Source organism: Anguilla anguilla, chromosome 15 (genome assembly GCF_013347855.1).
Source record: "Anguilla anguilla isolate fAngAng1 chromosome 15, fAngAng1.pri, whole genome shotgun sequence".
In the NCBI taxonomy this organism is placed as follows: domain Eukaryota; kingdom Metazoa; phylum Chordata; class Actinopteri; order Anguilliformes; family Anguillidae; genus Anguilla; species Anguilla anguilla.
The window spans coordinates 4,050,226-4,065,554 of NC_049215.1; the positions used below are offsets into that span (position 1 = coordinate 4,050,226).

Genomic DNA, 15,329 nt, shown 5'->3' on the forward strand with positions numbered 1-15,329 from the left:
CCAAGATTATCTTTCACAGTGGTAGCCATCCCTGTTCCTGGAGATCTATCATCCTGTAGGTTTAATTTCAACCGTGATTTGGCACACCTGATTCTACTAATTAGCCATTTAAGGCGATCTCTAGCTTTTGAATGAGATGTGCTTTGTTAGGGCTGGAATGAAAACCAACAGGATGGTAGATCTCCACGATCATGGTTGGTTATATCTGTTCTATAATGATATAGATATTTTGTTACAGAAAACAAAAGCCTTTTAAATTATAGTGGTAATCCCTGTAAACAAAGTGTGGAGGTAAAACAGTCGTACACACTAAAACAAAAAATTTGTTTCTACGATACTGAAATGGGCAAAATAATGGCAGAGAGGTTTTTTTGTTTTTTTTGTTTTTGTTTTAAATCTCTTTGGGTAATTAGTTGTTCCACCTGTCTTGAAAAGCAGAAGTTCCATAAACTTTACTCTGTATAGTTCCATTGTGTAATGTCAGTTAAACAACAAAATAGTGTGCTTGGTTGTTTCTGGATATAGACATGCTGTTGATTTCATGGTGGGTCAAATTAAATTACAGTATTACAGGCAATCTGTAATATTAAAAGAAGTAACTAGCCAGATACATTTGCTGCGTAAAATGACACGGATTTCTGAAATAATGCCAATTTAGCCAACTCTACGGTTACTAAAACGCGGGAAGTTCATGCACAACACGGAGTTGGTAAAAGGAAAACTGCATCTTGTACACAGCAGTACTCATGAGTCGTGACAAACCAAGATATGTGTCTATCTAACCGCGATGAAGTTTCCCCATCCTCCAATCACATCAGTTTGTACTGACATTTGATGGGCATCTGACAGTCAGACGCATGTTCTGTATCTATTTAGCTAATTTATCGAAACAAATTAGATTGTAAGTAAAGATAAAAATAACCAATATAGAACATAACAACACACTTTATTGAGAACATAAACGGTCACATTTAGTAGCCACACAGATCGATCTCAGCTAACTAGCTACAGCTTCAGTGTTTGTTATCCTACAGAGCGTAGGAGGAGCGGAAATGGCATTCCCGCCCGTTTCCTGCGTGAGAGCGCTCGTCCATCAGTGCATTAAAAGATGTAAAGATGGCGGAGCTACAGATGCTGTTGGAAGAGGAGATTCCGGCAGGTCGGAGAGCTTTGCTGGACAGTTTTACAAATCTCGAAAGAGTTGCGGATTACTGTGAAAATAACTACATCCAGGTAACAGGATGGATTTTCTTAAAACTCACTGTGGGCACTGGTGCTTGTATTGCACTTCACGAGTGGCGAAAGCGGGGGTTGGTGGTTTTTCCACAGTGTGTGGCTGATCCGGGTTATTGGCGTGCTGTGTTATGGAGATTCAAGTAGCTAGTTAGTAAGGGACTTCGCTGCGTTATATTGACAATTCCTGTGAAACTGTCCCGTATATGAGCCGTTGGCTGCCAGTGTTACCTGTGGTAAAAATTACACTTCACACGTTTCACAATGCAGTCTTTTTTTTTAAAGAAGGGACTGAATAAGTAACTGGATTGGCTATCATTTGCGAGAGAAATTATTTCTCGGGATGCAGTGTAGCTCTATCGAGGTCCGGCGGTTTCGCGAATGTTAAGCAAAGCTGACGTGCTAACTTCATGTGACGTTTCAAGTGGGATATCAATGCAACCATAATATGCACTAGTTTATGGGAAGATATGTTCGTAACAAACTATGCTAGCTTTCTGTGTGTCAGCGACGGCAAGCTAGCTTGATAGCCATGTTGAATTATACAAGCTGGGGGGCTAGCTAATGGAATTGACTGGGGGATGGCTGGGTGCATGTGGAAACGCTCGGCATCCAAAGTTCGCGTGTGGAGCAAGCAATCGTCTGGCAGCTGGTTTTTTGCCATGTAAGCTCCCCCCAGTCTAGGGCGAAATTTGCCATGAAATGCGGTCATGACTTCCGAAGCACAGGAACTTTGAAGGATCTGAATCCGTATTTTGGTATGAACAAACTTGTTAGCCGAGTGTTCAGTCTTACATTTTCAGTTTATTCCATCACGCTCTAGGTATCGGCAGTCATTGTAATTGATTGTTTATGTCGGAGAGGCGTGTGTGGTTTTGCAAGCAAGGCAAATGTGCGGGTTCAGTATTGTATCGTGGCTAGTGTTCAGTCAGAAGCCTGTCTGTAGCGTTTCGTATTGAATCGATATTTGGTTGGCAAATGTAATATAAATGCTTTAGCTGTTGAGCCATTAGCTTGTGAAAAGGCATGCCTCCGTAGATGTGCAATTAGGTAGGTAGCGAGTAAATGTCTAAATAACGTCGGACCCAGCAGGGGAAATATACAGCTTAATTTCAGTTTAACGAACCGTGGTCGCCCTGGAGCCTTTACGAGGCGCATGCGCACGCATCTGGACTAGTGGGTGTTACGGCATTTGTGAACAGATTCATGCATTTGACATTGATTTTAACGGATGGGGTTTGTGTGTGTATTTTGTTAGTACGTGCATTGCCTCCAAATGTAGCCTCGCTGCTTTATCGAGAGGGTCAGTGCCCGCCAACCCAGGTGCTTGGAGAGGCAGGTACGCACCCGATCAAGGCTTCTGCATGGCTATTTGGTTGTGTTGAAGATTATTGGCGACATCACCAATAGTACATGTACGGTCTTGATGATGCATTTGGGTCCCTGAGCCTGATATGCAAAGCATGTATGCTCTCGTTGATGAGTGTGTTCGGTGGCACCATTCCATCCAATAATGGGGGGATAGCTATAACTAGGTTTCGTCTGGAAAGATTTTTTGACGCTGCGTTTGAAAACTGCGTTCCAGGCCTTAGTCATATGTTGGCCTGTTTCAATAGTTTCTGTTGTCTTTCGTCTTTACCGTTTAGTCACTGATCACTATGGAAACCTAAAGTTCTCTTAAATATCTTGTCAGGAAATTGGACTGTTCTTAAAATTTGTCAGGGGTTGCAATGTTTGTTCACCTTCATTTGCGCATTATTATGCCTCTGAAGTGTGCCGTTTTAAGACTGTATATTTCCTGGAAATCCTGTTTTCCACTTTTATCCAGTAAGGTCCAGATGCTGTTTGAGAGAATTCTTGAATAAAATGTTAAACTTGTTAAACTGAGGTCTGTGCTCACTGTGATCATTTGACACCATGATGGCACCCCCCCCCCCCCCCCCCCCAAGAGATGGCACATCCTTTGAGAAGTTGTATGTCACAGCAGATTGTGTGTGTGTGTGTGTGTGTGTGCTAATGTATACATATAGAACATGCTTGCAGTTTCGGCTTTAATCATTTTGTTAGATCAGTATATGATATGAGAAGAGGAGCTAACATGGCTCTTACCACACACTAGAGCTGCTTCTGTCAGTTGATATTCAGTTTGAAAGGGCTTATTTTCTCCTGTCCTTAAGCATTATTGAATAGGCACCATCCAACACAGGAGCTTCACTCTTTAACAGCTCAAGGACTTTTTTGTTAGCTGTGTGCCATTTCTACTTCACTGGGTGTTGTGATATCAAGGGTATAAATTTAAGGTTGTGAACACCTAAACGCCACAAGGCTCTCTAAACACCATTCCGTGCGGAAATAATTACTTGGGAAGAGGTGCTACTGTCGTTCTGTTCTAGCTTCACGGTGTGGAAAACCGAGCCTCTGTTTGTTCACACGGGCCCAATTGTTTCGCTGCATTTTAGCAGCCGAATAATTGTGCGTGTTTTGGGAGTTGGACTCGAGAGAATCCGCGGGCGCGGTGAGAAGGAGCGAAGGGGGACTGTTTGCCCGCAGTCTTCCGACCGGCTGTGCCGCCCACCCAGAACCTGGCGTGGATTGGCCGGCGTTCGGTGTGAAATGGGCGTCGTGGAGCCAGACACCTGCTCAGCCTGTTCTCCTGCCCACTGCCCATGAAGAGGGGGCGAGGGGGCGGGGGGGGGGGGGGGGGGGTTACTGTACAGACTCAACTCACAAGGTTTGAGCATGCCTTTTTCATTAGGGCGTTAAAATACATGTATACAGTTACATGCAAAAGTGTGGGGACTGTGATCATTTTTGCTTTGACTCTGTACCCCAGTACATTGGATTTGAAATGAAACGATGAATATGAGGTTAAAGCGTAGACTGTCTGCTTTAATTTGAGGGTAATTGCATCCGTATCGGGTGAAAGCCCTTTTTATAGGTCTACATAGTACCTCCATTTTAGGGGAGCAAAAGTAATTTGACAATTGGCTGCTCAGCTGCTTCTTGGCCGGCCGTGTGTCTTGACATCATTAGCTCATGCACAAGAAAGCTAACAAAAGGTCTGGAGTTGATTATTGGTGTGGAATTTGCATTTGGAGTCTGCTGCTGTTGCCTTTCAACACGAGAACCAAGTAAATGTCAATGCCAGTAAAGCAGGCTATCACAAGGCTGAAAAATCAGAATAAATCGACAGAGACATAGCCACAACATTGGGTGTGTGAAAATCAATTGTTTGATACGTTGTTAGGAAACAAGAACACACTGGTGAGCTCAGCAATAGCAAAATACCTGGTAGGCCATGGGAGACCACTGTAGTGGATGACAGAGGAATACTTAATTGTGACCCAAAAAAAAAACTGTGGAGCAGATCAATAACTCTCTCTAGGATGTATGCATAGATGTGCAAAAGAGTACCTTAAAGAGAAGACTACAGCAGCATAACCTCTGAGAATTAAGCGCATGTTGTAAACCTCTGGTAAGCTTCAAGAACACATCGGCCAGGTTGGAGATTTGAAATGGACTGAGTCTGACATGTACCAACGTGATGGAAAGTGGAGAAAGAAAGGAACTGCTCATGATTCAAAGCCGCAACCCCCCCCCCCCCCTCAATCTTTGAAACATGGTGGAGGTTGTGTCATGGTTTAGGCATGTATAGCCGCCACTGGAACTGGCTCATCTTGTCTTTACTGATGATGTGACTACTGACGGCAGCAGCAGGAAGAATTCTGAAGTGTTCAGAAACATCTGCTCAGATTCAGCCCGATGCCTCAAAACTCATTGGATGGTGCTTGCAGCCTTGTTGTGAGAACAAAGAACCTAAACACACTGCTAAAGCAACCAAGGGCCCCAAAGTGCAATGTTCTTGACTGACCAAGTCAGTCACCTGACCTGAACCCCGTTGAACATGCTTTGCACTTGCTGAAGACCTGACTGAAGGCAGTAAGCCCCGGAAACAAACTGGGGTGCAGATGGCCGCAGTGCAGGCGTGGCAGAGCATCGCCAGTGAAGATGCCCATCGTGTGGTGACGTCTATGGGTTGCAGACTTCAGGCAGTCATCAAATGGAAATGATTTGCAACCAACTGCTAAATATGGCAACTTAATTTCAGATTATGTTTATTTGTCCAATTACTTTTGCTACCCTAAAAGTGTACTGTATAACCTGACATGGACAGTGTGTAAGCAGTGTTTTTCTGCTGAAGTGAGCACTCCTAAGAATGGCTCAACAGGTAAAGGCGATTGTAGCTTGTGCAGTCTGAGCCTTGTAGCTCAGAAACGGCTACATTATAGTCTGTCTTATCTTATTAGCCAACTATGACTGATATAATCAGTGGTGGGACACGATTGGCTTTGTTGTGTTGTGTAGCAATGGGATTGTCTCTGATTTTTCCTGATTGTCAAGAAATACTGATTTTGCAGACCATGTCTTTTGGGCTATTTATATTGGGATGTGCTGCTGAATATTCCTTTTTTTACACAGCTGGCTGTCAAAGAGTGCAAGAACTCAGAATGTGTGGTGGTATGTCATGCCCCAGTCCCTTGCCTCTGCCTGAGACAGATGGGCCTCATTTGGCCAGGATCCCTCGGGGTGCCTCTATATAAGCGCCCTAGGCTTTCATCTGTGACGTTGCATCTCCTGCAGTTTGCTGTGGATCTCCTGCATCATGCCGTACTGTATGGCATGGAGTGTGTAAAATGGTCCCTGGCTACAGACGAGTACATTAAAAGGAGCCTTCGGTGCTCCTGCAGGGATTCCCCCAGGCTAACGGTTAGCGGAGCTGGAAGTGGCTCCGAGGGTAAAGCAGCGGAGGGGTGAAGCGGCGAGCCGCGGTGTTCACACGGCGTGGCCTGCGCCCGACCTGCTGAAAACATGGCTGCACCATGCTAATTTTGTTATGTAGCGCCGCTGTACCTTTCCCCGCTTCCATGGAGACCTGAGTCTGAGGTTTTATTGATTTTTTTTTTTTTTTTTTTTTTTCTCTCCGCCATTTCCGGAGGCGCTCGTAAATTCGGCGAAGGTGCAGCACCTCCGCAATTAATACCTGGAGGGAAACCCCGCCCTCGCATAGGTGGGAGCGGCACGGCCGTAAATCAAGAGCATTTCTCTCGCTTTTGATTTAAAATGAGAGAAGAGGCACGAGTGTGCTTGGCTGACACCCTGATTATAGCCTTTCTGCGACTTAGCCGTTGATGCCTCTGCAGGTACAGCAGTAGAGAAGTGCTCCTTCGTTAAAGGCATATCTCTTTTTATTGATGTGAAAATTGGAATATTTCTCTGTGCTTCGTGGAAGAACGTCGGGGAAGCTAGAAAAGGTCCCTGCTGTTTTCCGTGTGGACTTATGGAATGGCAGTTGGTTCATTCTTCTGGTGTGAAGTCTGTTTGTTATTCAGTCTCACATTTCCAAAACAGTTCACTTTTTGAGTTTTTTTTTTTTTGGACGAAAGCACCTGGTATACTGTTGATATTGCCTTAAATAAGGTGCAGACTCGAATGGATGCGCTGCCCTGTAATTTAGAATCATTAGTGGGTGCAATGTAATTAGGGTTGTTCTCCCGAGTGGGTAAGGGACATCTGAAAGTTTAAACCAGGCGCGGGCTGGTGGCGTTTTCTGGTGTGCTGTTACTACGGTAATGAGAGACTGAGATTAGATGGCCATCTGCAGATTGTTAATTACACGCCGAGGCTGTATTTGCTGATCACTGGTGCCAGAGGCAGCTAATTTATGCTTTGCTTTGTATCCGAGCCAGGATGCAGACACCTGGCCGGTCCGGTTTTCCCCTTGCGATCCAGTCCTGTGCTTACCAGCAGCTCAAGAACAGCAATGCAATAAACATGGCTTAAAGCTGGAATTGTCGAATGTGTGTTTTATTAGCCTAATATTTACACACAGCCTTTTTTATGTGGGTTGTATTTAGTCTAGTGGTATTAGTTGTTTACCATTGTTTACACAACATGAATTTATTGTTTAGTAATGGTTAAGTGTTATTTTGGCACATGCATTTTTTTAGTTATATCTTTATTTTTACTTTTTCATGTGGGAATCTCTTGTTGTTGTCTAATTCTCCAGACTCCCTAGCAGGACTGACCTTACTTCAGTAAACAAAGCCAAGAGGCTCTCGAACTGGCCTATGACACATTGTCGGTGTGCTTTCTGGTGGAGGGGACTTCCTCTTCAGCCCAAATTTCTGACATTTTCCCTGCTTCTGTTTTTCTGTTTTGCTGTGCCGTCTCTCCCTCTCTCTGTTCCAGAGTGCTCTGTTGGCATGACTTCAGACAGCAGTGCCAAAGCACCTCAGCAGGACTACAAAGAACAATAGCAAACCGGGCTATGCGGCCAAAGGGGGGGGGGGAGGGGGTTGGGGGTGGGGGTGGAGGGGAAGGAAACCTGTAATTCGAGTCAGTATTAGCGCTGATAATAATTACCCCAACAGAGACGCATATGTATTGACCCCTGTATTTACTGCCTTTGTCAGTACACCTCTCTACCTTTCTGAAGAATTAATGGGATTTCGAGAAGTCCCGCATAATTTCATATTAGTACCTAGTTAGGATAATATGATTATGTTAGTGTATTTGGCAGGTTTGTTTTTGTCTGATTAGGTGTGATTAGATGTGATTCCAGTGCTAGTTTGTACTTGGTAGGATTCTTGCTTGCTGAACAGCTTACTCTACAGGGTTGGAGTCCTGATCGATGTGGTCACTTCTGGCACTACGATCCTTACTTCACTCTAGTGTTTCTTTTGCACCTCTACATCGTGAACCAATGCACTTGTTGTACGTCGCTCTGGATAAGAGCGTCTGCTAAATGCCTGTAATGTAATGTAATATTAAATGTATCCCATTTATCTTAAACCCCCCAAGCACCGACAATTAAGGAAGTCCCCTTGTGTAAGGGGTGGAGTCATTGGCTGTCAAACGAGGAACAGACAGACTGATATAGCTGCTCCTTGGGATCTGTGTAAAAGGCTTTGGCTCCTCCTGAGGTCGTTTAGCTTGGCTAATTACCGTCAGCGTAATCAACAGCACAAAAGCGTAATAACCTCTTGATAAATGACATTCATCTGCATGCAGATTCAAACTTCAATAAAACATTTATCTTGGCCGGCTAAATGAGCATTTCGCCAATGCGAGCATCCTGTGCAATGTGTTTTCTGCTGTGTTTCGTGCGCACCGCGGTTTTGGGGAAATTTGTTTTGCATTGTAGAGAGAGAGAGAGAGAGAGAAAGGAAGGATGACTGACATTACTTGTACGCCGTGCTCTCAATTTGCACTGTGCACGGGTGGGGCCGGCTCTACTTCTGCCGTGTCCCCGCGGAAGCCTTACGTATGCGCGATGGGGTTTGTTTGCACAAACTCAGTCCAGGTTGTTATTGAAAGGATTGTTATTGAGGGGTGAAATTAAACGTGTAGAAAGCAAGGGGGCACAGGGGGGACCTGCGGCGCGCGTCCGCGACCCGTTCGCGGGAAGCGAGCGGATTCCTGGGCCGGCTGTTCCGCGGAGGTGGAGTAGGCCAGGTTTCTACATCTGTGAGCAGTTAGAGCCTGTGCAGAGAGCTGCGGGCAGACACCCGCTGTCTCTCTCTCTCTCCGGCTCCCCCCCCCCCCCCCCCCCCCCGTCCGTCCGCTTCTCTCCCAAACATCCAGCAGAACGACAAATCGAAACAAGAAGGGCGATAACTCCTGGCTGGAAATGGCGAGCGCGTATTCTCTCTGACCTGGTAGACGTGACGGAAGTGGGTGTAGTTTTGAAACACAATGATGCTGTTCATTATTTTTTGTTTTAATTTCCCCTTTGACATGTGACCTGAGGTCATGAACCCTGAATTCATTTTTCTAAATCAAGTTCTTCTTTTTCACTTCAATTTCTTGGTTTTAAAGGAGGCAGCATCTAAAAAGTTTTTATTTCTGTACAAATCATAATTGCAAATATTACAAAATGTTCTGAAATTCAGCCCCTTTATAAAAAATTATATGATAAGGCTTTAGTATTGCTGGCTAACAATCTGAAATGTCACATGATAGCTTGGTAGCCAAGACTGATTAATGCATTATCTCACTAGGCAATTATCTAATTATCTAATCATCTCATCCGTGATTGCAGTGACACGTGCATAAAATCAATATGAATATCTTCTTGTGCCGCTTTTCAGTGTCTGCACCCACTATACAATATACTATACACTTTGGGCTTCAACTTTTTCTGCACAGTTTAAGCCGTTCCTCTTAGAAACTTTAATTTTAACAGCTGCAAAACCTGCCAATATGCAGGCTAACTACTGGGGGCAGAAAATTACCCAAAGTCGAATGAACAAAGCTTCTTTTGTCTCCGACGTTCGATTGAGTCAGGACACTGTCGCCATTCATATTGTTTCTCCTCACGTGAGCAGGTATGGGGATTTTTAAAAAATCAGTCGAATCTTCACTATTTGAAATATGGGGTGTGCTCTGAATCATGGGGTTGTACTATTTGAATTGTGGGGGTGTATGTACGACTCATGCCGGTGTATTTAAATTATGGTCGTTGTAGTTTTTGAATTATGGGGGTGTGCCATGTGAACCATGGGGCGTGTACCATTTCAGGGGCTTACTGTTTGAGTTATGGGGAGTATTGTGTATGGTGTGCCCTGGCAGTGGTAGATTGTGCAATGCGTAGTCTCTAGCTCCTGTGTTCACCGGGCTGTAGTGGTTATCACAGACAAGAGCATACGCAGTTTAAACTGGGTCAGGATTAGCCTAGCTCCTGTCTTCCTCTAACAGCACAGTCAGGACTGCAGGATGAACAGAGCAAGAGACCGAGAGAGCAGGATGAACAGAGCGAGAGAGAAAGCAGGATGAACAGAAAGAGCGCAAAAGAGAGCCAGTGATCAGTAATCTAGGGAAGGTGTTTTGTAGCATTATAAATGAATGAACACAGTGCCTCGGGTAAGAGTCAAATTGTTTTTTTACCAAAACATTCTACAAATCACATTTACACCATACACACCTGAATTGATCATTATGTTCATCAAAATAAAAGAAAAAGATTTGCTTGCTTTGCAGATTTTCTAAAAGCATTTGATTCTGTTTGGCTGTTTGGTAAAATCTTTGATATAATAAAATTGATGTCTATAGAAAATAAAAGTGGCCTTAAAATTGGCAACAAGAGAACAGAATTGTTCATTCAGGGGTATAGAGTGAGACAGGGTTGAAACCTAAGTCCAATTTACATAAATGAATTGGCCACAATATTGGAACATACTGCAGCCCCTGGTCTCGCTCTGCATGATAAAGAAATACAATTTCTGCTCTATGCAGATGACCTGGCTCTGCTGTTGCCTACAGAACAAGGTCTACAGCAGAACCTGGATCTGCTTGAGCAGTACTGTCAGACCTGGGCCCTGCCAGGTAATGTAAAAAAGACAAGAATAGTGATTTTTCCGGAAAGCCCCAGATCTTTGGGAAATTAATTGGATTTAATATAGGATCAAATGCAACACATTTGTGAAACTCTTCCTGTTAAATTACACACAATTATGAAAAAGAAATGTTCTTTTATAAAATGACACAAATTTGGCCAAATTTTTTAAATCTTCCTGATGATAAAATTCCTACCTGCCACAGCATAGAGACAGTGTGTGACACTAAAGACAGAGACAAACTCATAAATGTAGCCTATTTTTTTAATGGTATTCCGTCAAAATACTATTATTACTGTTTTTTTATTTTTATTTGTTTTATTAGAATCTCTGATTGTAATGGTAACTATATTCATTATTGTCCATGCATTATTTGTACTGTTACACTACTTGTTTTTGTATGTTTCCTATTTGGCAATATCTACTATGTGCCTTTCCTGCCAATGAAGCACATTGAATTGAACCGAGAGCCAGATGAACAGAGAGAGACCGAGGAGGATGAACAGAGTGGGAGAAAGAGCGGGAGAGCAGGAGACCAGGATGAGTGAATAGGATCTTAAGGGGCTGACGACATGTGAAAGAATGCTTTTAAGTGGGAAGCCAGTTTTCTGTTAAGTTTTGCAGGCCTGTGTCTCGGAGTAAGTGAGGGCAGTGTTGCTTTTACTCCATGAGTGTGTCGGAGATGAACAGTGGACATGTGGTGTTCAGTGCTAAGGGGTGCTAAGGGTTGTCCATTGACCTGCAAACAAGGCAAAAGGGCATGCTGTTTGTGGGTGCAATATTCGAAAGGCCGTCCCTGTGATCTCGCTACAGAGTAGACATTGATTGTTCCGTTTAGTTTATTTGGTAAATGGTAAATGGACTGCATTTATATAGCGCTTTTATCCAAAGCGCTTTACAATTGATGCCTCTCATTCGCCAGAGCAGTTAGGGGTTAGGGGTTAGGTGTCTTGCTCGAGGACACTTCGACATGCCCAGGGTGGGGTTTGAACCGGCAACCCTCCGACTGCCAGACAATCGGTCTTACCTCCTGAGCTATGTCGCCCCTATTTAAATTCTGAACTGAAAGACCCCAATCCCTTGATCCAGCTCTGATGATAGACGCTAAGTGCGCACCAGGCTCGTGACGCGCGTGGTCAGAGTAGTCCTAACCTCACGGACGAAGCCCCCGAAGGCGTTTCCACGGTGAGAGTTTTGCATCTGCCGTGATCGAGCCTCGGTTACGCTTTCCGATCTTTCCGCGATGCAAATGGAAAGGGATCGGCCACCGCGTCCATGCAGCGCGAAATGCAAATCGGAAGAAGGTGCGGTTTTCGTCGCTGCGTGCATGCGTTCGTACCCTCTCGCCTTGGCAGCGAGTGCATGCATTAGCAGTGCATATCGCGTCTATATATGCGCACGTCTGCGAGTCTCATATCCCTTTGTACGGGTGCGATGCAGAGGTATTTGCACGGGGGTGGGGGAATTTCATGCCTTGGGTGTTCTTAGTACATGAGGTGATCATCTTTTTCATCATCAAATTTGTGGTGTGTCTAGATATTAGGGGTGTAACCCTACAACTTGATCAAGATACTCCTACGATGCAATACGACTTCTCAATCTATTACATAGTGATACGATTTTTAACGATTAATCGCGATACGATGCAATTTTTGCCGTGTAAATTGAGGATTTGAGGCAATACAAATGGATTCATGCACATCACAGCGATGCTGTTGTATCGTGATGTTTGTATGCCGATGCGTTGATGTTTCATTACACCCTGTCTGATATTAATAATTGAAAGAATATTTCTGTGCAGTCAAACGTGATATTGTAAGAGCCCTGCAGTGTTGCATGCTGCTGTGAGTGTGTGGGGAGTGTGCAGTGTTGCATGCTGCTGTGAGTGTGTGGGGAGTGTGCAGTGTTGCATGCTGCTGTGAGTGTGTGGGGAGTGTGCAGTGTTGCATGCTGCTGTGAGTGTGTGGGGAGTGTGCAGTGCTGCATGCTGCTGTGAGTGTGTGGAGAGTGTGCAGTGTTGCATGCTGCTGTGAGTGTGTGGGGAGTGTGCAGTGTTGCATGCTGCTGTGAGTGTGTGGGGAGTGTGCAGTGTTGCATGCTGCTGTGAGTGTGTTGGGAGTGTGCAGTGTTGCATGCTGCTGTGAGTGTGTGGGGAGAGTGCAGTGTTGCATGCTGCTGTGAGTGTGTGGGGAGTGTGCAGTGTTGCATGCTGCTGTGAGTGTGTGGGGAGTGTGCAGTGCTGCATGCTGCTGTGAGTGTGTGGGGAGTGTGCAGTGTTGCATGCTGCTGTGAGTTTGTGGGGAGTGTGCAGTGTTGCATGTGTGGGGAGTGTGCAGTGTTGCATGTGTGGGGAGTGTGCAGTGTTGCATGCTGCTGTGAGTGGAGTGTGTGGGGGAGTGTGCAGTGTTGCATGCTGCTGTGAGTGTGTGGGGAGTGTGCAGTGTTGCATGCTGCTGTGAGTGTGTTGGGAGTGTGCAGTGTTGCATGCTGCTGTGAGTGTGTGGGGAGTGTGCAGTGTTGCATGTGTTGGGAGTGTGCAGTGTTTCGGTTTTCAGAGCTCAGACCACCTGTTGCCCTGTGCCTGAAGACACGGACGGTTGTCCAATCTGACAATTCTGAGAGGAAGAGAGCGCTCCCTGCAGAATGTGGGGCCGTCTGCGGGGCTGTCACACAGCGTAGGGAGAGCGAGAGAGCAGCAGGATGAAGAGAGAGAGAGAGAGAGAGAGGGCAGGATGAACAGAGCATATGAGCGCAGGATGAACAGAGCGAGAGAGAGAGAGCAGGATGAACAGAGAGAGAGAGAGCAGGATGAACAGAGAGAGAGAGAGCAGGATGAACAGAGAGAGAGAGAGCAGGATGAACAGAGAGAGAGAGAGAGCAGGATGAACAGAGCGAGAGAGAGAGAGCAGGATGAACAGAGCATATGAGCGGAGGATGAACAGAGCAAGAGAGAGAGAGCAGGATGAACAGAGAGAGAGAGCAGGATGAACAGAGCGAGAGAGAGAGCAGGATGAACAGAGCGAGAGAGAGAGCAGGATGAACAGAGCGAGAGAGAGAGCAGGATGAATAGAACGAGAGAGCAGAATGAACAGAGCGAGAGAGAGAGCAGGATGAACAGAGCGAGAGAGAGCAGGATGAACAGAACGAGAGAGCAGGATGAACAGAGAGAGAGAGCAGGATTAACAGAACGAGAGAGATAGCAGGATGAACAGAGCAAGAGAGAGAGAGCAGGATGAACAGAATGAGAGAGAGCAGGATGAACAGAGCGAGAGCAAGAGAGAGAGCAGGATGAACAGAATGAGAGAGAGAGCAGGATGAACAGAGCGAGAGCAAGAGAGAGCAGGATGAACAGAGAGAGAGAGCAAGATGAACAGCGAGAGGGAGAGAGAGCAGGATGAACAGCGAGAGAGAGAGCAGGGCAGGATGAACAGAGCGAGAAAGAGAGCAGGGCAGTATGAGAAGCGAGAGAGTTGGGGCAGTTGCGCAGTGTAGTGCAGAGTCCTCGTGCTGATGATCGGGTGCTTCTCAGTCCTACTATTCGCTGTTCTTCTGTGGCACCAAGAGACGACGAGAAAAAACACTGTTTCCCCCCTCTTAAAACATGTCTGTTCTCTCTCTCTCCGTCTCTCCACAGTCGCCCGATAAGCACAGAGCCTTCGAGGAAACCAAAAACTACACCACGCAGTCCCTGGCCAGTGTGGCCTACCTGATCAACACCTTGGCCAACAATGTCCTGCAGATGCTGGACATCCAGGCGTCCCAGCTGCGCCGCATGGAGTCATCAATCAACCACATCTCTCAGGTGAGCGCCTCGGCCCCGCCTCCAGCCCCGCCCCCCCCAGGGGCGCGGGGGAGGGGGATGCCACGGAAAGGAGGCGCTTCTCCTCCGCAGTCCCTCTCCTCCTCACCGCATCTTTCCTCTGTCCTTCTCCTTCTCTCTGTCTCCCAATGTTTTCAGCCCCTCCTCTCGCCACCTCCCATGTTATCTTCACTCGATTTTCTCTTCACCTCCATTACCTGCTCTCCATCCTCTGATTTTTCTGCCCAGGTTTTAATGTTTCTGTACCATAGGTAGGTGGATGGATGGATGGATGGATGGATAGGTAGATAGATGCATGCTATGGAACTCAAGAATTAAACAATACAACACACACACAATACATAAGATGGACAGGATATGGAGCAAAGAAGATATAAATGTACAGGAAAGAAGCCGGTACATTATGAAAAGATGGTGCAAGTTTCCTGAAAAACATTTCTGAGAAACCTTAAACTCTCGATGCTATTGGTCTGTGCAGTTTAGGGTAACCTGCAGAGGATTCCACATAAAAGGTGCGTAGAAGGTATCGCCCACACACCACACAGCCGTTTGCCTGTTTTTTGGTTTTCCTGAAGGTGGGAAACGTGACCTCTTTCACTGACTGGCTCACTGGACAGACATTGGTGCCATCGTCTTTATTCATCACAACATGTTAGCTATCACTTGTTTTTCTTAGTCAGCTACTGAAACAGTTGCCTTCTGTTGCCCACTTCAGACGCCCCTGATGCACTGTGTCTTCATTAATCCTTCAGCAGTAATCAGCGGTGTGCAGCGAAAGCCCGATTATGCTTCTCTGCAGTCCTCGTGCGCACAGGGATGATTTTCTCGTGGAATCATCTTTGGTGCGTTTCGTTTACAAATGCGAGCGAACGCGAGACTGC

The 15,329-nt window shown here is 45.8% G+C and overlaps 1 protein-coding gene across 14 annotated transcripts in view; it reads left to right on the forward strand.

Annotated features, from left to right (window-relative positions):
• Positions 1 to 660: 660 nt before the first annotated feature.
• The window catches only part of LOC118214045 (abl interactor 2), a 34,855-nt gene continuing 20,186 nt past the window's right edge, over positions 661 to 15,329 (forward strand). For 12 of the 14 annotated variants that reach the window (XM_035393472.1, XM_035393474.1, XM_035393478.1 and 9 more), the window contains exons 1-2: positions 1,035 to 1,233; positions 14,263 to 14,430. In XM_035393472.1, coding sequence (XP_035249363.1) covers positions 1,117 to 1,233; positions 14,263 to 14,430 — 285 coding nt within the window. In that variant the 5' untranslated portion in view covers positions 1,035 to 1,116. Of the gene's footprint in view, positions 1,234 to 1,275; positions 1,992 to 14,262; positions 14,431 to 15,329 lie in introns of those variants that run through there. The other 2 variants (XM_035393467.1, XM_035393473.1) reach the window with 2 other exon arrangements.